The sequence below is a fragment of the Rhinatrema bivittatum genome, chromosome 4 (genome assembly GCF_901001135.1).
Source record: "Rhinatrema bivittatum chromosome 4, aRhiBiv1.1, whole genome shotgun sequence".
Classification (NCBI taxonomy): Eukaryota; Metazoa; Chordata; class Amphibia; order Gymnophiona; family Rhinatrematidae; genus Rhinatrema; species Rhinatrema bivittatum.
Genome location: NC_042618.1, coordinates 221316257 through 221340244, shown reverse-complemented (window position 1 = coordinate 221340244; position 23988 = coordinate 221316257). Strand labels below are relative to the sequence as shown.

Below are 23988 nucleotides of genomic sequence, written 5' to 3'. Positions count from 1 at the left end.
GTGTGTTTCAAAAGAAACCAACCGGTCTTCTAATCATTCACCTTCAAAAAATTCTTTTAATTTTATTAATTCAAAAATTTGCTTTTTTGTATTTTTATCTATTTTTTGTAAAAGTCCTCGATCCTCAGAGAGTATTTAATGTCAGTTTTCAAACAGCCCAACAAGGCCGATGTTTCGCAAAACTGCTTCGTCAGGGGCATATAAAATCATTGCATCAAGAGTCAAAACCATCTCAAAATAGACTCAGAATCTCGAACGTCTCTTCACTGGAAGCGAGACCCTTGATGCAATGATTTTATATGCCCCTGATGAAGCAGTTTTGCGAAACATCGGCCATGTTGGGCTGTTTGAAAACAGATACTAAAGAGTCCACTGTTTATACTCTCTGAGGATCGGGGACTTTTACCAAAAATAGGTAAAAATACAAAAAAGCTAATTTTTTTATTAATAAAATTGAAATAATTTTTTTTTAAACTTTTTATTAAATTATAACATTTACAGCAAAATGATATAATCAGGAATTCCAAAAAATAACAATACATCTTTTTACAAGATATTATTTATCCCATAACATTTGGATATCTAGCTCACATCTAGGAGGAACAAGAGAGATCCAGTCAAATATGCTTCTTTTTTTCTATTACTACCCTTTCCCCTTAACAACATCATATATTAGTCAGTGACTTATCCCTTAAGAAACATTCTAAATGTAAAGGAACAATAAATACAAACTTATTATAATTCTTTCAATTTTATTAATCAAAAAATTAGCTTTTTTGTATTTTTACCTATGTTTTGTAAAAGTCCCTGATCCTCAGAGTGTCTAAACAGTGGACTCTTTAGTATCAGTTTTCAAACAACCCAACACAGCCGATGTTTCGCAAAACTGCTTCATCAGGGGCATATAAAATCATTGCATCAAGGGCCTCGCTTCCAGTGAAGAGACAATCGAGATTCTGAGTCTATTTTGAGATGGTTTTGACTCTTGATGCAATGATTTTATATGCCCCTGATGAAGCAGTTTTGCGAAACTGTTATGAATCCTGCCCGCTGGCTCCCCCGCGAGCAGGCTCCTCACCTTGTTGCTGTTCCCAATGCAGCCGGACGCCGCCGATGTCGGGCCTTCTGTGTGGCCGGAGCCGCGGATTCAGTTTGCCCCTTGCGGCCTGGAGGCCTCCCATCATGTCCTGCTTCTCCGCGGCCTGCCTCTGTAGCACGGCGGGCCTGCTTCCATGCTTCTTCGCAGCTGGAGTCGCCGCCGAGACCCGCAGCCTGCTGTTTCGCATCCTCTTCGCGGCCTGGAGACGCCCCGGGTCAGCCTCCGTGGCAGGGAGCCGCGAAATTGCTTTCGGGGTCCTCGCCGGACAGCAGGAGGCAGTCCTGAAGCCTGCCTGCCTGTTTCTGCGCCTCCGCGCCGGGGTACAGGAGAGCACCGCTGTCCATGGTGCTTCCTCTCTCTTCAGCTTTCCTTTAGGCGCCGGCACGCACCTCTTCACTGCATTTAAAGGGCCAGCCCCAGGAAGTGCTGCTGGCTCCTCCTGATGATGACTTCCTGCTTCAGCCCTATAAAAGGGATTCTTCTTCAGTCTCTCGTGGCCTTTGGATTGAGTCTCACAGTCGTCTATGCTCCTTCATCGATCCAGGTCATCTGTGGTCTTCTCTGCCTTGACGGCTTTGTCTCCATGTTCCAAGATGTCCTTCATCCAGGTCTTCAGCCGTCTCCATGTCCCAGATGTTCTTCGTCCAGATGTCTTCGTGTTCTTCTGGAATGAGGAACAAGGTGGTTCGCTGGCTGGACAAGCTCAACGAGCCAGGAACTATGAACAAGTACAGGAACTCGAGACTTGACTTGGAACCTGGAACTCTGAAACAAGGATGGACTTCGAGAACTTGATCCATCGAAGATAGAATTGGAAGCAGGCCCTGTGCCAGGAAGTGCCCTCACAGCCGCCCGTGGCTGGTCTCAGACCACAAGCTGGCACGCCTAGAGGAAAGACGAGAGAGAATCCAAAAGGCTGACCATGGAATGAAGACCAGAACATCAGAAGCTTGATTGAAGATTCAGATGAGCAAAGATTCAGAAGACTAAACAAGGAGTCGGCAGAAGATTAGGAACACAAAACAGGCGACATGTTGGAGCTCCGAAGGGACAAGGAAGCCAGGAACCAGGTCTGAAACAGGAACGAAAGGATCAGGAGCATCCAACGAGGAATATGAAGACCATCTAAACAGAGAGAAGACCACGGAAGACCTTGAAGGGAAACACACCATAGACTACCATGATTTCCCTTACAAAGGCCCCGAGGAAGTGGAAGGAGAGCCCTTTTATAGGGCTGCAGGAGCAATGAGGGATGATATTAATTGGGGCCGCCAGGTTTTTCCCGCCACTGGCCCTATAAATGTTGAAGAGAGGCGCATGCGCGCCTATCCAGGAACCTGGCAACAAGGCAGAAGCAGCAGCATCGGCAGCATCCCTGCCGCGAAGGAGATGGAGTCAGCGGCGGCACTCCTGCTGCGAAGAACAGCAATGGTGGTGGCTCCATGCCATGAAGAAGTGGAATCAGCAGCAGCCCTCCCTGCCGTGGAGACTGGCATCAGTGGCGGCACCCCAGCCGCGAAGAAGGACAGGCCCAGCAAGGCGGTAGCCAACCACGCAGGAATGACAGTGGCACTCGGCCGCGAAGATGGAGTGAGGCCTGTGGCGGTGTCGGGCCCGCCAAGAAGACAGTGGCGGCAACAGCAGTAGCAGCACTCCAAGCCGCAAAGGAAGCAGCAAGGGGCCAGCAGCATCGGATGGAGGAGAGAAGCTGCTCGTGGGATGGCCCAGCGAGCAGCATCGCAACACCCACAGAGTGTACCTGATTGCCCAGAGCTCCAGGAAATTGATTTGACATAGTTGTTCTGAACAGACCATAGACTTTGAGTGCAGAGTGTATTGACATAAGCCCCCCAGCCCAGGGTGGTCACATCTATTGTTAGCAAAATTTGGGTCCAAGGACTTTGAAAATATACTCCCCATTCCATATTGGAAGTTACCTGCCACCAGGACAAAGAGTGGGGTGATTCGGATTCAGTCCTAAAGATTTTGTGTGGCTTAGTACCACTGGGCTCTTCTCATGTGCCATTGTGCAAGGGAGTAGAGATGTGAATCGGAACCGGAATTTGTTCGGATTCCGGTTCCGATTCACATTTGGGGTTTTTTCCATCGGGCCCGATCGTGGTTTTGTTTATCGGCTGCGCCCGAGCCGATAAACAAAAAACCCACCCCTTAAAACTAATCCCTTTGCTTCCCCCACCCTCCCGACCCCCCCAAAAACATTTTACAGGTACCTGGTGGTCCAGTGGGGATCCCAGGAGCGATCTCCCACTCCCGGGCCGTCGGCTGCCACTAATCAAAATGGCGCCGATGGCCTTTGCTCTTATCATGTGACAGGGTATCCGTGCCATTGGCCGGCCCCTGTCACATGGAGGGAGCATGGATGGCCGGCGCCATCTTTAAAAATGGACCACCAGGCACCTGTAAAATGTTTTTTGGGGGGTCGGGAGGGTGGGGGAAGCAAAGGGATTAGTTTTAAAGGGTCAGGGTGGGTTTAGGGGTTATTTTTGTGTGCCGTTTTTCCCGCCCTCCCCCAAAACGATAAGAGAACCCCCACGATCAATATCGTGGGGTTTTCCTATCGTTTCGGGGGAGCCCCCGATTTCTGACGATTTTGAAAATATCGACGATATTTTCAATCGTCCGAAGCCCGATTCACATCCCTTCAAGGGAGTGACATGTACTGTTGAGGCCATGTGGCCCAACAGCCTCAACACGTACCATGTGGAAACCTGCTGGCTTGCTTGAATCCTCAAAGATGTTTTAGTACACTCTCAATTTATGGACTCTACTGCAACTGAAGTAACACAATTTTTAGGTCATGGTCCATGCGGGCACTGCTCAGTGTGTTCCTTGACGTCCAATCTAATTATTTTTGAACATCCTGGGTCACGTGTTCAATACAAATTGAATTTTACCTCAACATGTCAAACCAAAGGTGTGATCTATATAATTGTATGTCCGTGTGCAAAATTATATGTGGGCAAGACGTCTCGCCCAATTCGAACTCGCATCATCGAACATCGTTCGAATATCAAAAATAGCAGGGAGACAGCTCCCTTAGTTACACACTGGACCTCTATGGGACACACTGAATCCGATATAAAATTCTATGTTATCGATGTAGTTTTGCCACCATCACGGGGAGGTTGTTTTTCTGATATACTAGCACGTAGGGAACAAAAATGGATATTTAAATTACATAGTCTCACACCTGAGGGACTTAACAATGAAATCGAGTGGCAGTACTTTCTTTGAATGATCGCTGCTGTTCCCTTGGGCGTGCTTAATTCTGATTGGCTGTGAGTTACCATGGTAACCTTTTTGGATTGGTGGGATTTTGGCGCCAATTTTGACACTTTAAATATTGGGTAATGCCGGCGTTCTTGGCTCTCCTTGCAGAAACTGCCGCCTAAGACGCTGAAATTTAAAGGTACCCTGTTCTTTATTTACTTTGTTTCAACATGCGATTAGAATCTCTTATAAATATTTAGACTCTAGAAATGTTATAAGGTTCATATTGAAAACTGATCTAACTTGATTAATTTATTTTAACTATATTGAAGGAAGTTTGTTTGGATCTGCACAACTTATTAAACATATCTATGATTTGTCTTGTAATTTGCTGCTATTCTTAGGTTAGTTGCTCATAATATTGAAGTTCTGAATTTTTTGTGTCCAATTGGTGCTTAATAACTTGGTGAATTTCGTTTTAATTTTGTTAAAAAAAAATTTCGTTTTTGCTTTATTTTACCGATGCTTTGCATAAGCGCTGGTTTTTTTCTCTCTGTGGGTTAAAATATAAAAGCTTTCACCTATATGGTACATTGTACTTATTGTTTTGACAATATAGGATCTACTGCTGTAATCAGTCCTTACCTTAAGTATTAATAGCTTTCTCCTTTAATTTTAGTTTGAATGCCACAAAAATATACTGTTCCCTCCCAACGCAGCCGCGTTTGGTGAAACACGGGTCCGTGTCGGGGGACCCTGTGTTGAAACAAATTCTGTACCTTTGAGCAATGGAGTTGCCGATTTGATGAATAAAAATATTTGCATATTTAAAATTTGGAAGTTTTGGGACTGACTTAATTTTCCTGCATCTCCGTGGTGACTTAAATATTGATAGTGGAGAGCAGCACTCGCTCCTTTGGACGTTTATTGCTTGAATCTCTGCCATGATGGTCATCAAGTTGATGGCTCGTTGTCTGGGCCTGAGCATTGTCTAGCAAGGCTTACCAATGAAGTCTAATTTCGGGGACGTGCATAGATGGGACTTGGGGTAGTTGATGATGAACCCTAGTGACTCCAGCTTTGGATGGTCCAGCGCATAGACTCTGGCCCCTGTCCGAGAGGTGTTCTTGATTAGCCAATCGCCCAGATAGGGGAAAACAAGCATTCCCAGCCTGCGAAGGTGTGCTGCAACCTGAGCTAAGCATTTTGTGAAGACATGGGATGACAATACCCCAAACGGCAGAACGCAGTACTGGAAGTGCTATTTTCTCACCACGACTTGGAGATACTTCCAGTGGCTGGGGAAGATCTCGATTTCAGTGTACGTGTTCTTTACATCGAGAAGGCATAGCCAGTCCCCTTTTTTCAAGAAAGATATCAAGGTACCTAGGGAAACCATCTTGAACTTTTCTTTTCCTAGAAACTTATTCAAGGCCCTTAGGTCTAAGATGGGATGGAGTTCCCCTGTTTTCTTTGGAATCAGGAAGTACTGGAAGTAGAATCCCTGCCCTCTTTGCCATGGTGGAACTAGCTCAACCACTCTAGCCGTTAAGAGGAAGGAGAACTCCATGTGGTGTACCTCCTGATGTGCTACCAGTTCCCAAAAAGGACTTGTGATGGGGGAAATTTGGCTGGGTACTCAATAGATGTAATTTTTTTTTTTTACTGTTTATTTTATTGTAAGTTTATATAAACAGACACAAGAACAAACAATGCACTGTACAAGAAGCACAAAATACAAATGAAAATGCATGTCTCACAATCAATAAATCATATTTGGCTCAAATTATATGTGGGTCATGTCATTATTGTAACCTAAAACATTCAGTTATGCAAAATCGATTCTCTCCAATTCCAATATGGGTCCCAAATCTGCTTATAAGTGTCCACTCTATTCTGAAGCATATAGGTTAGCCTCTCTAGCACTGCTATCTCAGTTAGTTTGACTCCCAGCAGCTTCAAGAAAAGATAGTTTTCCATTGATGGGCAATCATTAAACAAGCTGCATGCAACAAATATTTCCCATCTGTTAGCTCACCTTCCCAATAGATATAAAGAGGCATCTCTTGTCAATGGTAGCTTACAGATTGCAGAGATACAATTAGTAAACATAACCCAAAATTTTTGTACTTCAATACACTCCCACCACATGTGCAGATAGGATCCCTCTCTCCCAAATCCTCTCCAACACAGGAGGCTGAATCTAGCATAAAATGTCAGGGTACGGTATAGAAGATGTAATAATTTAAACAACACCTCATACCCTTTATTACAAATAGATATGTTCCTAGCAGCTTTCGAAATAGCTTTCCAATCCCTGGCCTCCAACTGAAGTCCCAGATCAGAATTCCACTGTTGTAGAATCTGGTTAGCTGTAGTAGTCTCTTCAAGCTCAGAGTGAATGGAAATATACAAAATTGAGATAAGACATTGCAGCTGGACCTTACAGCTAAGCACACTTTCCACCCCTTCACAATTACTCACTGCATCATAATCCAATGAGTGATTTAATATATCTCTTCGTAAATGAAAATAGAGGCCCCTGGTGAATCAGGAATTTGAAATTCTTTTGCCAAATCCATAAAGGATTTAAGGTGACTTCTTCAATTAACTGTCCCAAAAACCAAAGGCCTCTCCCCTCCCAGTGCTCTACATCTGGGGAAAAAGTGTGCTTAGACAGATCTGGGTGTCGAGACAAGGGAGTTGTATAAGACCATTGTGTATCTAACTCTGTAATCTTTGATTTAATAGTTCACCAAACTCGCAGGGTATGAGCTATAATAGGATGTCCCTGCACACATTGTCTAAATGTGTTAGATGTGGGTAGCATAGGCAAAAGAGAACCTTTCACCCCACCCATTTCCAAAGAAAGCCAAGCCAAACTAAGCAACATGACCGTAATACCATAAAAAATATGGCAATTTAAGGCCCCCCCCTCTCTCGCAGAGGAACCATAGCATCATAAGTCAAGGAGGCTTGTCTCTCCACAAAAAAAGAGAAATCTAACTCCGAAGATCCTGAAAAGCTTGCAAGGGCATATCGCACGGCAAGCGCATAAAGGGATACAGCAGCCACGGTAGAATGGCCATTTTAGCTAACTGTACCCATCCAAAAAGAGATATTGGCAGAGAGACCCACCTTCTCAAATACGCCTTAGTAGTCTGGAAGAGGGCACTATAATTAGTTTTTTACAACTGTGCATAAAGCTTTGGGATCCATAGGCCAAGATATTTGAACCCTTCCTGAGCTTCCTGAAAACCTTCCAAGGTCTGCAGGCGCCTTCTATTCAGGCCAACCAAAAGGTATTTAGATTTAGAATAATTTATCATATAACCTGCCACCTGATGAAAATAATCTAATAGGTCTAACAGTGGCGGTAGGGATTTAGATTTGTCTGTGAGAAATAAGAGAGTATCATCTGCATATAAAGATATTTTATGACTAACATTATAAAACATAAAGCCCTTAATAGTGGTAGATTGTCTAATAGCCTGAGCAAGGGGTTCAATAGCAAGGGGTTCAAATTGAACAGAAAAAGGGACATGGGACATCCCTGTCTTGTTCCCCTCTGATTCAAAATAGGGGCAGATAATACCCCATTAGAAATAATCCTGGCAATGGGATTGGTATAAAGTGCTTTAATCCATGCTGTAAAGTCATCTGGAAAACCAAAATGTCTCATCACCATAAACAGATAGGACCAAGACATATGGTCAAAAGTCTTATTACCATCCATAGAAATAATAGCCCCTGCCACTTTTTTGGAGGAGGTATGGTGAAGAATATTAAATAAACACAGAGAGCTATATTTTAAAAGCCCTGCACGCCGGTGTGCGCAAAGCCCCGGGATGCGCGTAAGTCCCGGGGCTTCATAAAAGGGGCGGGTCCGAGGTCAGGGGGCGGTCCTGGGCGGGTCCGGGGGCGTGGCGACGGTGATCCCGAGTCCCCCGGCACTGCAGCCTGTGCCGGGGGATGCCGAGGCGGTGCGTGCAAGTTACACCTGCTTCAAGCAGGCGTAATTTGCACAACAAAGGTACGGGGGGATTTAGGTAGGGCTGGGGGGTGGGTTAGATAGGGGAAGGGAGGGGAAGGTGGGGGGACGCGGAAGGAAAGTTCCCTCGGAGGCCTCTCCGATTTCAGAGCGGCCTCGGAGGGAACGGAGGCAGGCTGCGCAGCTCAGTGCACGCAGGCTGCCGATTTTGCGCAGCCTTGCGCGCGCCGACCCCGGATTTTATAAGCTACGCGCAGATCTTATAAAATCTGGCGTACTTATTTAAGATCTACCTCAGTGTGTTATTGACAAACGCCCTTTGATAAACCCAGTTTGGTCCGGGTATACCAACACCACCATTAAATCTTCCAAACTAAACTGTAGAACTTTTGCTAGAAGCTTAACATCTGTATTAATAAAAGAAATAGGGCAGTAGGAAGTACAGTCTAGAGGGTCTTTAGAGGCCTTGTATATTAACACTAACAATGCTTCTGTCAAATTCCCCACTCTGGCTCCCTAGGTATGCAAATAATTAAATAAGGTATATAGCTATAGCTGAGACCTTCAGAGACATAGTAGCCAAGTCCCAACTTCAGACTGGCAGCCCTGGTGCTACCTTGGAGGAAGAAGATCTCATGATCAGAAAGCATCAACCTGGTGCAGCAGGAAAGGATCCTGTAGCAAGGACCTGCTCGCAAGATGGTGCATTGTCCTCTCGCATCGAGAATGTGTCTCCCAGGGCTACTGCCCAGGAGGGAAGGGTTAGGTCGGCCGTCATAGTTGGTGATTCAATTATTAGGAATGTTGGCCATAGAGGCAAAAACTCACAGTAAAAAGTTTTTAAATATATCCGAAGCAGAAAGCCTGTCAGGGAGTCAGTTGGACCGTTAGATAATTGAGGGGTTAAAGGGACACTTAGAGAAGATAAGGTCATTGCAGAAAGATTAAACAATTTTTTTGCTTCGGTGTTTACTGTAGAGGATGTTGGGGAGATACCCATTCCGGAGAAGGTTTTCATGGGTAATGATTCAGATGGACTGAACCAAATCAAGGTGAACCTAGAAGTTTTTTGAAACTTTTTTTTAAAAAAACTCCTTCAAAACTTTTTTGAAGGAGTTAATAAACATGTAGATAAAGGTGAACAGGTAGATGTAGTTTATTTGAATTTTCAGAAGGCATTTGACAGAGTTCCTCATGAGAGGCTTCTAGGAAAAGTAAAAAGTCATGGGATAGGTGGCGATGTCCTTTCGTGGATTATAAAACTGGTTAAAAGACAGGAAACAGAGAATAGGATTAAATGGACAATTTTCTCAGTGGAGGGGAGTAGGCAGTGGAGTGCCTCAGGGATCTGTACTGGGACCCATGTTTTTCAATATATTTATAAATGATCCGGAAAGGAATACAAGTGCGATAATCAAATTTGCAAATGATACAAAATTATTCAGAGTAGTTAAATCACAAGCGGAATGTGATAAATTGCAGGAAGACCTTGTAAGACTGGAAAATTGGGCATCCAAATGGCAGATGAAATTTAATGTGGATAAGTGCATGGTGATGTATATAGGGAAAAATAACCCATGCTGTAATTACATGATGTTAGGTTCCATATTAGGAGCTACCACCCAGGAAAGAGATGTAGGCGTCATAGTGGATAATGCATTGAAATCTTTGGCTCAGTGTGCTACGGCAGTCAAAAAAGCAAATAGAATGTTAGGAATTATTAGGAAGGGAATGGTGAATAAAATGGAAAATGTCATAATGCTTCTGTATCGCTCCATGGTGAGACCGCACCTTGAATACTGTGTACAATTCTGGTCGCCGCATCTCAGAAAAGATATATAGAAACATAGAAGTGACGGCAGAAGAAGACCAAACGGCCCATCTAGTTTGCCCAGCAAGCTTTCACACCTATTTGTTTTCATAATCTGTTACTCTGACCGCTGAGGTCAGGGCCCTTATTGGTAACTTTTTGGTTCCAATTCCCTTCCACCCCCACCATCGATGCAGACAGCAGTGCTGGAACTGCATCTAAGTGAAGTATCTAGCTAATTGGTTTGGGGTAGTAACCGCCTTAATAAGCAAGCTACTCCCGTTTGTTTACCCTGCATGTGCAATTCAGCCATTGATGGTTGTCTGAATAAAAATCCTCTTTACTTAATTCCCTCTGTTGCTGAAGCAGTGAGCTGCGCTGGATACTTATTCCAAGTCAAGTAGCATGCTTAATTGATTTGGGGTAGTAGCCACCATAACAAGCAAGCTACACCCATGCTTATTTGTTTACCCAGACTATGTAATTCATTCCTTGTTGGTTGATGCTGAATATAAATCATCTTTTCTTCATTTTCCCTGCCGTTGAAGGAGAGAGCTATGCTGGATGTGCATTGAAAGTGAAGTATCAGGCTTATTTGATTTGGGGTAGTAACCGCCGTAACAAGCCAGCTACTCCCATGCTTATTTGTTTACCCAGACTATGTAATTCATTCCTTGTTGGTTGATATAGTTGATATAGTTGCGATGGAGAAGGTACAGAGAAGGGTGACCAAAATGATAAAGGGGATGGAACAGCTCCCTTATGAGGAAAGACTAGAGGTTAGGGCTGTTCAGCTTGGAGAAAAGACGGCTGAGGGGGGATATGATAGAGGTGTTTAAATCATGAGAGGTCTAGAACAGGTAAATGTGAATCAGTTATTTCCTGTCTCGGATAATAGAAGAACTAGGGGGCATTCCAGTAAGTTAGCATGTAGCACATTTAAAATAATCAGAGAAAATTTTTTTCACTCAACGAACAATTAAACTCTGGAATTTGTTGCTAGGGGATGTGGTTAGTGCAGTTAGTGTAGCTGGGTTTTAAAAAGGTTTGGATAGGTTCTTGGAGGAAAAGTCCATTACCTGCTATTGATCAGGTTGACTTAGAAAATAGCCACTGCTATTACTAGCATCAGTAGCATGGGATATACTTAGTTTTTGGGTACTTGCCAGATACTTGTAGCCTGGATTGGCCACTGCTGGAGACAGGATGCTGGGCTTGATGGACCCTTGGTCTGACCCAGTATGGCAATTTCTTATGTTCTTATATAATTGCTCCCTTTAGTTTGGCCCACTGATCCACTTCTGCCATTTTCTCCCAATCTTCTAGTTCTACTTCCAGTTATGTTCCTATTTCGACAAAGTCCATATTTTTGAAATTCAAAACCCAGGTCTTCGCGTGTCTTCTCTGCATCCTATTTGCGATATCAAACCATACCATTTGATGATTACTAGTGCTGAGGTGGGCACCCACCCGGACATTAGGGACTTTATTCCCATTAGTGAGCACTAAGTCAAGTATCACATCTTCCCTCATTGGTTCCATTACCCTTTGTTTGAACTGAGCCACTTGTAGGGCATCCACTATCTCTCTATTTCTGGTAGATTCAGTAGAAGGGATTCTCCAATCTATGTCTAGCAGATTAAAATCTCCAAAAATCAACACCCTTCTTTCCCACTTTCTGGATGTCCTTGACCAAATCCTCTGTCTAGTTCTTCCGTTTGATTCGGAGCCCTGTAAACCACTCCAATAAAAATGGATGTACCATCATCTTTTTTTTGGATGGCCCATAGTGCTTCTTCTCTAGCCCACATTCCTTGTAGTTCAGTTGCTTGGATATTGTTTTTGACATAAAGAGCTACTCTGCCCCCTTTTCTGACCTCTCTGTCTTTCCTTAACAAGTTATAGCCCGGTATGGCTGTATCCCAATCATGAGAATCCTTGAACCATGTCTCCGTGACAGCAACAATGTCCAAGTCTACCTCCTCCATTAGGGCCTGCAGGTCTGGGATTTTGTTGCCCAAACTGCGAGCATTTGTAGTCATTGATTTCCAAGTTTTCTCTCTTGATTTGTTCCTAGACACCTTTTATGCTTTTTTGAGTTGATTGATTTTATTTTCTCCTCCCACTCCCTGTATTGCTTGGGGATGATGTGTCAGTTTCATTGACCATCTGCCACCCCTATTCTTTAGTTTAAATGTCTGATAATATATGATCTGAATTTCTCATTTAGCATCCTCCTTCCTGCTACAGACAAATGTAAGCCATCCTTTCCATAAAGCCTTTTACTGCTCCATACCTGACCCCAGCTTCCAATGTATCCAAATCTACTTTTTGTCCACCAGGTTTTGAGCCAGGAATTGAAATTATCTATATGGCATAGCTTCTCATTTCCCTTTCCATGAACAGGTAGTACTTCTGAAAAGGCAATAGTCTTTGCAGTGTGTCTTATCTTCTTTCCTGGATTTTGGAAATCTTTTTGTACTTCATGTAAGCCATTTCTATTGAGGTCATTGATCCCCAGATGGATGATACATTGATATCAAAGTTTCTACTTTCTTCTGCAATGACTTGGACTATCTGGTTTGCATTTCTACTAGCTGAAGATCCTGGAAGGCATTTAACTGTTGTGTCCCCATCAGAATGTATTACCAAATTAGTTTCTGTGATGAATGAGTCTCCCAGCAGAAGCAGCTTTCTTTTATGACATTTATTTTATTATATTAATCCTCAATTCCATATTATAAGACTGAAGGAACCCTGCAAGGATGTGTGATATAATGCATCACAGGGAAGCTCAGTCAAAGTTCTAGAAACTGTTATGATCGGCGGCATGTGGGTTGTCACACGGGCAGCTGCTCCTACCTTTAACCCGGTCCCAGCTGCTCTGCAATGTGACGGGACGCTGCTGACGCTTGGCAAACGCCGCGCCCCTACCCCACCTCACCTTTCTGCTTCTTAGGTGTATGCATGTACGACATACTGGAACTTAAAAGGACAATGGCAGGAAAAGCCCCTTGGCCCCTGAAGATGATGTCACAGTCTCTGGCCTAAAAAAGGCCACTTCCTCCCTTCAGTCCTTGCCTTGGCAACAGGTCAGCCTGTTTCATTTGGTAGTGTGAGTTGCCAGCAACTACATTCTTCAGACCCAGCTCGTCTACGTTCTTCAGTTCCAGATTGTCTTCACTCCTGTCTTCAATCCCTGTGCCTCAGTTCTTCATTTCCTCAGTGTGCCTTGCCTCCTGTTTACTCTTTGTCCTCCTGCCCTGCCTCTCTGTCCCACTTTTTCCATGGATGGATACTCCGTAATTGACTTCAGCCTGATTTCTGGAAATTCTGTATGCTGCTCGCCTCTGATCCAATCTGTCTAAAGATACGCCTGGCCCCAATCTGCTACATTGAAGAATCTCTATCGTCTGCAGAGGCCCCTCCTAAGGCCTGCCGGCCCCGGCACCCGAAGGCTCAACCTGAAGGGAATGAGAGTTGGAAAAGGTGAAGCTCCATTTGGGTCTCTGCCCCGTCCCAGTCTACCTGCCAACGGTAGGCATCTATAGGGCTCCTTCCTGCAGGCTGCGTCGACTCTACCTCTGTCTAATGATCCATGCCTGGAACAGAAATTTTGACATAAGTTTTCATTGCCGGGCTCCATAGAATAATGTCACCTATGTGTGAGGACTGCATCCTCTTGTCCTTGGAGAACACCTACTACAGGTAAGCAATTTTGCTTTATACATGTTTTAAATAAATAAATTTAAGTGTGATTTTTACCCTTAGAGGTAATTCCTAAAGAGCTGGAAGAGTAGGAAATGCTGAATAATGAACCAAGGGTGGGGAAAAATCAAAAGATAACTTATTTGAGGAGATGAATGAGAAAAGGTAGAGGGTGAGCAAGAAAAAGTTATTGGGAAAAATCTTGGAAAAAAATTGGTAAGTATGAATAAAGCTCCCTGTGAAATATATGTAACTATACAGCAATGCCAGAGTTATGGAAATACTGTCCACAGTTTTGGGAGATTAAACTCTGACTATATTGCCTGGATCAGCATAGAGAATATGGTCTGTGAAGTATACATAGCACAAATATTTTTCTATGATCCTTGGAAAATATCTGGAAAATTCAGTCAAGAATATTTTTCAGAAAAAATATTACAAAAAAAATGATCCCTGGTTATTCATCCTATTCTGTTCAAAAAGTTTTTCTGAGTGGTTAGAGATTTATGTATATGGTAGTTCATGAAGAACATTTAGCTCTCTTTTACTCTGCTGTGTTAAAAGGTTTCTTAAAAGAATGGAACAAAAGTTTTCAACTACAATCTAGAAATTGTGACATGACATTGATTTATTTGTTATGTTCAATGATCTAGGATATAATGCAACATTATTGGCAAGAGAAAGAGAGTCAAGAAAAAGGAAGCGTTTGCATGCACTGATCTCAAACATTGAACCTGAACTTTTGAAAATGTTGCACAGACTAAAGAAGGAGTTTAACGATACAGTCACTTACAAAGTAAGTATGTAGTAAGGGCCCAGTTCAGACTTTGTTTGGGTTTTAATTTCCTACACAGAATTTTTCAATGTGTAGAATATATATGAGTAATACGTGTTTAAATTGATCAAATTAAAACAGAGTGTACATTATACATTGGAAATCATGTTTTATTTACTATAAGTATAATAAGAGACAAGACTGCATGCTACAAGGCTATGAGCAAAGGTGTGTGATCATTGATTATAATCTGCCAACTTTCTAGTAAGTGATATACAATTTCTTTGGATGATTGTAACCACCAAAATGAATCATCATAACAGTTCAGTATGGATTCCCTAATATTTGTTTTGCAGGAAATGTAATCTTCCTGTTATGGCTGAGATCACATTATCTTCATGTTCCTAAAGGTGTTAGGTGGCAGGAAGTTAAGCCCCTCCCCACCATAATACACACAACACCTCCATTGTACAATTTCTCAATCTCAGCCAAAAGGCTAAAAAGCTTGTATCTCAGCCCTACACATAGATCTTAGCCAAAAAAAGATGATCTAACGCCTATGCAGAGTCCCCTCTCAATCTTCATTCCTTGACCGTGGGCAAGAAGTGCTTTCACCTGACAGGCGGATAGAGATTTTCCCCCGACTTATTTATTTTTTACATATTTTGTATTCTGGAAATCCATATAGTTCAACGTGGATCACACCAAAAATACATGCAAAAAAACATTAACACATAAAATGTTAAATCTACAAATTTGCTTAAAACATTAAAATAACCCAAACTATAAAACATAAAGATAAACAGACATAGTATAAAAACACATAGGGGTAGATTTTATAATTTTGCACGAGCGCGTACTTTTGTTCGCGCACCAGGCGCGAACAAAAGTACGCTGGATTTTATAAGATACGCGCGTATCTTATAAAATCCGGGTCAGCGCGCGCAAGGGGGTGTACATTTGTGCAACCTGTGTGCGCCGAGGGAACCTCCGAGGCCGCTCCGAAATCGGAGCGGCCTCGGAAGGAACTTTCTTTCCACCCTCCCGCACTTTCCCCTCCCTTCTCCTCCCTAACCCACCCCCCCGGCCCTATCTAAACCCCCCCTACCTTTTGTTGGCAGATTTATGCCTGCTGAAAGCAGACGTAAATCTGCGCGCGCCATCACCTGACCCGGGGGCTGGTCCGGAGTCCTTGACCATGCCCCTGGGCCGGTGCCACGCCCACGGTCCCGCCCCGAACCAACCCTGGACACGCCCCGGACACACCCCCGGACATGCCCCCTCCCCGCCCCTTTTACGAAGCCCCGGGACTTTCGCGCATCCCGGGGCTGTGCGTGCACCGGCGGCCTATGCAAAATAGGCGCGCCGGTGCACGAGGGCCCTGCACGCGTAAATCTGGCCGGATTTACGCGCGCAGGGCATTTAAAATCCGGCCCAAGGTTAGCATATTACATATTTGCATTCTGAGTTCATACCTGCAAATGCTCTAACTTGTTTACAGAGTATTAAATAATCAATCCTGTATTTGTCTCATTTCTAATGCTAAAGCATTTCAAAACATCTGTCCAATAATTGAAAAATCTCTGGTTCTAGCCGAACACAGTGGAAGAGCTGTTAAATACCATTATAGTCTTCCTAATAAAACAATGTGTCTACATATAAATGGCTTTATAAACTAATGTGAGCATTTAAACTGCATCCTTTGCGGGACTGGCAACCAATGAAGTTATTTCATGAAAGGCATAAAGCTTTCCCTCCAGCACAAATTTAACATAATCCTAATTGCAGCATTTTGAACCAATGGTAATGCTTTCACTAAAACTGGAAGACTGACTTAATATTACAGCCTGCACCACAAGCTTAAAATTATCTACTGTTGCATTCTGTTGCGTTGGAGGTGGATTCTTGGGCTGAGACTGGAGGCCACTGGAGCTTCACCTATACCAGCCCACGTTCCTCTCGGGTTGAGCCTTTGGGTGCCGGGGCCGGCAGGACTTAGGCGGGCTTCAATAGAACTGGAGAGAATAAAGTAGTTCAGTCCAGAGACAGCAGCCAGCAGATGGCATAGGTCTATCTTAGATGGGTTACAGAACTGGAACTCAAGAACCAAGGTCCTCGGAGCAGCAGAGGGTGCTTGAGCAAAGGAAAGGCCAACGCCTTGCTGGTCCACGTCCAGAGGATAGAAGCAGAGATGGAAATGCTGAACAAGAACGGCAGCTGGAAGACAATGGAAGCGTAGACACAGAGGACTCTGGATATAGCAAAGTCTAAGGCAAGGTTGTCTGTAGCAATTGTCAGGGTGTGGAGAAGGCAAGCGTAGGCAGGCAAGGCAGAAGTCAGGCTTGGAGAAGGCATGCGTAGTCAGGCAAAGCAGAGGTCAGGTTTGGAGAAGGCCTCGTGGTCAGGCAAAGCAGAGGTCAGGCTTGGAGAAGGCCTCGTGGTCAGGCAAAGCAGAGGTCAGGCTTGGAGAAGGCAACGAGGTCAGGCAAAGCAGAGGTCAGGTCCGTGAAGTCAACCGAAACAAGAACAAGGAAGACGAAGAAACAGGAACAATGAGGAATCAGGAACACAGGAACAACGAGGAATCACAGCAATGAGCACTCAATCACAGGAACCGAGGAGACCTGTTGCAAAGGCAAGGTCTTCAGGGAAAACCAGAGAATTTATACAGAGCAGGACAAGATGTCAACATCTGGGGTCCGCAGCCTGGATCGGCCATGGGCCCTTTAAAGGTCTCAGCGTGCGCCTAGAGGGAAGCGCCGAGCTACTGGATCGGCTGACGGAGGTGTCCCGGCTGGAGGGCCTGAGATGTGCTGGCGAGGGTGTCCCAGCCGGAGGGCCCGGGACGAGGCACAGAGTCAGAGGCAGTAGCGGAGGTCCATGGTCGGAGCCGATGACCCACCGTCACCAAGGAAGCAGAGCTGGGTCCCACGGGCTGCGCAGGAAGGTATGAGGGCCACACCGCGGGGTTGCCGCGGGTGGTGAGTGTAACATCTACAGGCAACAAATTCCTAAGATGCCTAACTGTCTTTAATCTATAAAAGGCAATCCCGGCTACTTTAGTGACTTGTTCTTTTAATAATAATTTAGTGTCTTTGGTCACCCCTAAATTATGTGCTGTATCTTTAATTTGCAGAGTATAACCATCAGCCAAAATATTGACAGGCAGTCTCAAAAGAATCTTACCAATCCAAAGCAACAGAAGTATTTTCAGTATTAAGAAATATCGCATTAGTATTTAGCCAGTTTTTAATTTGTTTAAAACAAAAACGAAACTGGTCCAGAGGCACCTCTCCTGAAATCTCAATTGTTATAAAAAAAAAATTGCACATCCACATACATTTTGTAGATAACTCCCAGATCAGTTATTAGCTTACCCAGAAGGCTAATAAACTCATCGATAAGGGCAATGGATAGAGATGCTCCTTAAGGAGCCCCTCTATCACAAATATACCAGTCTAGACAATTACTTCCACAGCATACCCTCTGCATCCTATTCATCAGAAAGGACTGAAACCATTTATGAACAATGCCACATATCCCAATACAACTTAACCTGTGCTAAAATGTATTATGGCATACCATATCAAAAGCAGTTGACAAGTCAAGTTGCACTAATATGCCAGATTTCAATTTTTACCGAACACGATGTATTTCATATAGCAGAAGTAATAAAGTTTCCGTACCAAATTTTTATGGAAACCAAACTATTCTTTAACATAAATATTATTTTCAACTAGATTGTCATCAAGCTGTCGTAATACCCACTTCTCTAAGATTTTACTTAACCCAAATAAATTTGAAATAGGGCGGTAATTGCTCAGTTCTTCAGGGGAGGTTTGGAAATCCTTCTGGACTGGATGCACAATAGCGTCCTTCATAAGTTGTGGAACTACACCTCTCATCAGAGATAAATCAAGAACATGAACAAGATTATTTTCCTGCAAATAAACAGGCTGAATTAGCCCTGCTGCTGGAACATCCTTCTGGGACGGCTGGGCAGAGCTTGACCAAGCTGACAAAACTTTGCTGTGTATACGGCTGCGTGTCCTTTCCCATGTGGTGCCATCTTCTCCTCAGTCTGTTTCTTCCGCGCTGCAGGCTGCACATGGATCTTCTCTCTCCTCAGAGAATCTCGTTTTGTTTAAAAAAAAAAAGAAGAAGAAAAAGGATCGCAGTCAAGCTGCTGTGGCCGCCTGGCTTCAAATTCTGCCAGTGCAGCAAAATAATGTTGGCCACAGACAGGCACAATTATTGCTACTTGTGCCTCAGCCCAGATCATGACCAAATAGCATGTCGGGACTGCGACCACATGTCCCCCCGGGCCCAACACCAACGCACTGCCAAGATCGCCCAACTATGGGAAGGTAATTCGGGGTCCTATGCCCCCAGCGAGCTCGTCAGCCCACTCCTCTCCAGGAACCCGACTGGACCATGGCAAAAAGTCCAAAATGGCCTCCTCTGTGGGACCACCAGACAAGCAACGGGGCCAGGGGGGCAAACCTCCCGCCCCTCAGTGCTTCCAGTTGGTTTAAAGCACACACCTTCATTCCACCCACTTTTTACAGACAGATGGAGATGTGTGTTCATGGATGAGGAATGGGCTTGAGGAGTCCCCCAACCAACAAGAATGGAGGCAAGCTTTCTGGTTGGCGAGGGATTCCCAACATTGAAGGAAATGTCATCCAAAGTAATTTTCATTTACAGTTTATCTTTCCTGTCATTCTTTGGATGCAGATCATATTCCAGTCAAATTGATCTCTTTCAGGTCAAATTTAAAAATTCATACCCATCTTTGGCAAAATAAAAAAACAGCATAACAGCAATACTAGGGGTTTCTTTCCCAACATTCTTTGCCAGTTTTATGTTGCCACTTAGCATCGTAACATATTGTAACATATTGCCACTTATTGTAACATATTGTAACATATTGAACAGAAGAAAACTTGGGTTTTATTAGCTTTATAATTTTGGGGGCAAAAATATAAAAGGTGAATTTTAAAAGCCTGGCGCATGCCAAAACCGGGAGATACATGAATAATTTGGGTCGGCGCATGCCGCACAAATTTTAAAAGACGCCCGTGTAGGCGCATATCTCCCACCATACACACAAAAAAAAAAATGTTCTCAAAAAAGGGTTGGGGCATGAGCACAGTCTGGGCGGAGGACGAGGAGGTGGTGAAGACAAAAACAGTGAAGGAATTCAAAGGGGCATGGGATAAACACTGTGGATCCCTAAAGGCTAGAGGATGGAATTAAAGAAAAGAGTGCATGGGGGTAAATGGTGGTAACTTTCTGGTGGGCAGTTGCTACTCTTGACAAATAAGCCTTGACACTGTTAATACAACTCCATCATTGCTCTCTGCTTCAATGGCAGTGGGAAAAGGGAAATTGGATTCAGACAGCAACCAAAGAGAGCCCCCAACTTTTATGGTTTGGGGAACAAAGAAACATGGGAATAACTTGATGTTGCAGCTTTACTACCCTTAGAGCCGGATTTTCAAAAGGCCTGGTGACGTGCATAAAGCCCCAGGACGCGTGTAAGTCCCAGGGCTTGCAAAAAGGGGCGGGGAGGGGGCGGGGCAGGGCGGGGTCAGAGGCTCCCAGCACAGCAGCCATTTGCTGCTGTGCCGGGGATCCCGCGCTGGCAGTTAGCGGGCGCGCGCAACTTACCTCAGCCCCAGGGCTGATTTCGGAGTGGCCTAGGAGGGAACGGGGGAAGACAGCGCGGCTCGGCCGCACAAGGTGCACAATTGTGCACTCCCTTGCGTGTGCCAACCCCTGATTTTATAACATACACGCGCCTGCACATGCATGTTACAAAATCGGGCATACATGTGTATGCGTCGGGTAGCGCGCGCACATGTACGCCAGCGCACAGGTCTTAAAATCTACCCCTTAATTATTAAGCCTGATACTTTTGATGTGGCTCCATCATTGCTCTCTGCTTCCACAGCAGGGGTTAGGGAAAATTGGATTTGGACAGCATCCAAGGGCCCTGACTTTTATGGTCTGGGAAACTGATAAGCATGAGGGTAACCTGCACAGTGCAACATATACTGGCATAAGTTTGTTGGGCAGACGGGGTGGATCATTTGGTCCTTTTTGCCGTCATTTCTATATTTCTATGGAGCATGGATATTCCTGGATTTCTCAATGAAGCCAGCATGTAAATATTTATGCGCACAAGCACCCACCAGGGGTTCCTACCGCATAACTTTACTTCTGCTATGGATGGCTTGTAAGTCAGAAAACAAAAAAAAGTAAAGAGGTGAGCAGGGTTTGAAAGGTAAGGGTTAACAGGGTAAATGGGAGGCTATTTAGGGGGGTTTGGAAAATTCCTATTCCTTACTTGGGCAAACTAGGAATGACCTGGGAAAACTGGTGATTGATTTGGCGTGCATGTCCACTAAATCCCCCCATTTATGCGGCACAAGAGTAATTTGCGCGCCTTCCTAAAATTGCACACACATGTGCGCGCATCCAGCTTATTTTATACCATGCGTGCAATACACCCGTATGTTAAAAAATGGCCTAGACTCTGAGGCAAGCCAGCAAACGCACTTACATTTGCGCCCACACGGTTGTTTCAATGTTACCATCCCAACAAGGAATAATTTTTTTTTCACTCTAAATGATTTGCCTAGGACTTCGTCATACAAAACACCAACTACAGTACTGATTGTCATAATTTTGATAATTCTATTAGACAAATTCATGAACATAAATGTTCAAGTTCAAAATTGTGTATTTTGTTAGTTTTTTAAACAGTAACCATCTTCTGCCTTAGGGACGGTCATATCTTGAAAAAATGCAGTGGGACAAGATAGAAATGCTCTACTGGCTGCAGGAAGAACGGCGTGAAACCTTAATGGAGCCAATTGTACAGAGAGAAAAGATGGGATTGAAACTTCCGCCGATGAACCCCCCCAGCTCTAAATGTTTGGATTTCTTTGAACAACGACTTCATTCACTAATGTAACCCTGCCTTGTTTCATTCATTGAGTGAAGAGCACTAAATGAATATAATTTTATAAAATTAGAGAAACTTTCATTGGCCTAGACTGCTGTACTAACATCTTTTATAAATATTTTTTGTTAAACTAATACCATATTTCAACTTTTTCAATTTAAAACATCACCACCCCCACCTTTTTTTTTCTGCCTTGTCAAGCAGGTATGACAGATACATTACTTTATTCAGTTTCAGATTTTCATTTTAACTGGACAAACAATTATTTTGTATTAGAGGTTAATGATCACCTGAAACAAACACACTTTCCTTTTCTGCGTAATAAGCAACTGGACTCAGTCATGTGATTGTAATTAATCAATTATGATACTTGATTACTCAAAGCTATTTTATAATTGTTTCTTACTAAAATGTAATTACTGTACTGAAATAAAGTGAATATATGTATACGTAAGTAAAGTAAAGAAGAGATATTTGGGGGTTAGATGTACTGAAAAGAAATTATCTGGTTTATATACATCCCAGTGAGAGAAAATGAACATAATAACAAAATGAAGACAAACTAAACATTTCAATAGCCACTATATATGACCAGATCCCTTTTGTGCATATATAGTGCACAAAAGTTATCAGCTTACTTAGAGAAAAACAAAGCAAATGACACCTTGTGGGGCCACAGTGAAGCTATTTACCTTTTCCTAATATAAAGACAAGTGCTTTACTGATTCACCACTGTAAATAGTTGAGTCTAGATTGCTTTCACCGTGAAGGTATTAGCTTGAAATAATTATTTTTATAATGCTACTGGATGTGCAATGTTGGTAATTATTCAGATACAATAAGTGCCTTCCCTAGAGAGCATATAATATAAGGACCCTATGTACTAACTATTTTTCCCATAGATGCAAAATGGGAGAAAATGTTTAGTAAATAACCCCCGAAGTGGGTACTGAGGTAAATGGAGATAGTCATTTGCCCAGGGTTACAGGGAATGTGATCTAAGTGCTGGCTTCCCTAGTTCCCTCCTTAGCATTTCAACCCCTAGGCCATGCCTCCTCTTAGAGAAACATTTGTGGATTACTATCTTTCCTTTTTGTCTCCAAAATTCATTTGTATGCAAATGCTTGGTGTCACAGTAACAAAGGGCCCCCTAAAAGCAGCAGTTTACTAGGGCTCCAATTGAAACCTTATTGGGTCAAACTAGAATTGTAAACTTTTTTTTTTTTTAATTTAAATATGCTTGAGAAAAAGTAAAACAATGCATTATAATACAAGGTGGGAGTCGTTCAGTATTTAACTTCCATTTGCAAGCAGTTTATTTTCATTCACTAAAAAATAATGTCCCCAAAACACCTTGGTGAAGATTTAAAATGTTGTGCGCTACCCGGTGCGCACAAATGTACACCCGATTTTATAACATGTGCGCAAGCATATTATAAAATCCAGGGTTGGCGCGCGTAAGGGTGTGCACACTTGTGCACGCCAAGCCCAAGGGGAGCCCCGAAGGCTTTCCCCATTCCATCCAAATGGCCTTGGAGGGAACATTTTTTTCGATTCCCCCCCCCCCCCCCCACCTTTCCCTCCCTTCCCCTATCTAATCCATCCCCCAGCCCTAACTAAATCCCCCCCTACCTTTTTTTCAGGAGTTAAGTCTGCCCGAGTGCTGCCGGCGTGCTGTGCCGGAGCACTCGGGACCCCACCCCCAGACCAGCGCCCCCCCCCCCCCCCCCCCCCGGCCATGCCCCGGACCACCCATTTTTTTAAGCCCCGGGACATACACGCGTCCCGGGGCTCGCATGCACCGCCGAGCCTATGCAAAATAGGCTCAGTGCGCGCAGGGGTAGGTTTTCGGGGGTTACGCGCATATCCCTTTAAAAATCTACCCCTTGTTCTGAGCACATTTGTTAAGTAATCGTAAACAGCTTCTGTTCAGCAAGTAAATCAAGGCAAGGTAAAAAGGAATAAGCTAAAAGAAGTTTTACCAAATCGGGTGAGAAGATATTGCAGCATCTCTTCCTGATTCCTCTCTGTTGTGCTTTGGAATGGGTTTCATGCCTCTCCTGGATCTTCCCTAATTAGGGAATTTGACCCTCCTGGCTGTAAGTTCAAGCACAAGCTCTGTGTCTAGAAAACCTGGTCTGGAATCAACCAGGTTCATAACACATCCTGACGTCATACCAAAAAAGTCTAAAGAATTCTATACTTAAAACATGGGTCAAATTAACGTCCTAGGACCAATAAAGACAAGTGGAAAATATATTGTACCTCTATATATACAAACTCCAAAAAGAAATTAAAGGTGTTGGGCTATGTTATTTGTTCACAGTGCATAAAAAAAACACCTCAAATGTTTCTAAAGAGATTTTTCCTACTATCATGCAGTAAATAGAAAGATATGAAA

The 23988-nt window shown here is 43.7% G+C and overlaps 1 protein-coding gene across 4 annotated transcripts in view; it reads left to right on the top strand.

Moving 5' to 3' along the window:
* The window catches only part of CCDC87 (coiled-coil domain containing 87), a 513138-nt gene extending 491097 nt beyond the window's left edge, over nucleotides 1-22041 (top strand). For all 4 annotated transcript variants that reach the window (XM_029599749.1, XM_029599748.1, XM_029599751.1 and 1 more), the window contains 2 exons: nucleotides 14493-14635; nucleotides 21405-22041. In XM_029599749.1, coding sequence (XP_029455609.1) covers nucleotides 14493-14635; nucleotides 21405-21596 — 335 coding nt within the window. In that variant the 3' untranslated portion in view covers nucleotides 21597-22041. The remainder of the gene's footprint in view (nucleotides 1-14492; nucleotides 14636-21404) is intronic.
* The last annotated feature ends 1947 nt before the right edge of the window (nucleotides 22042-23988 follow it).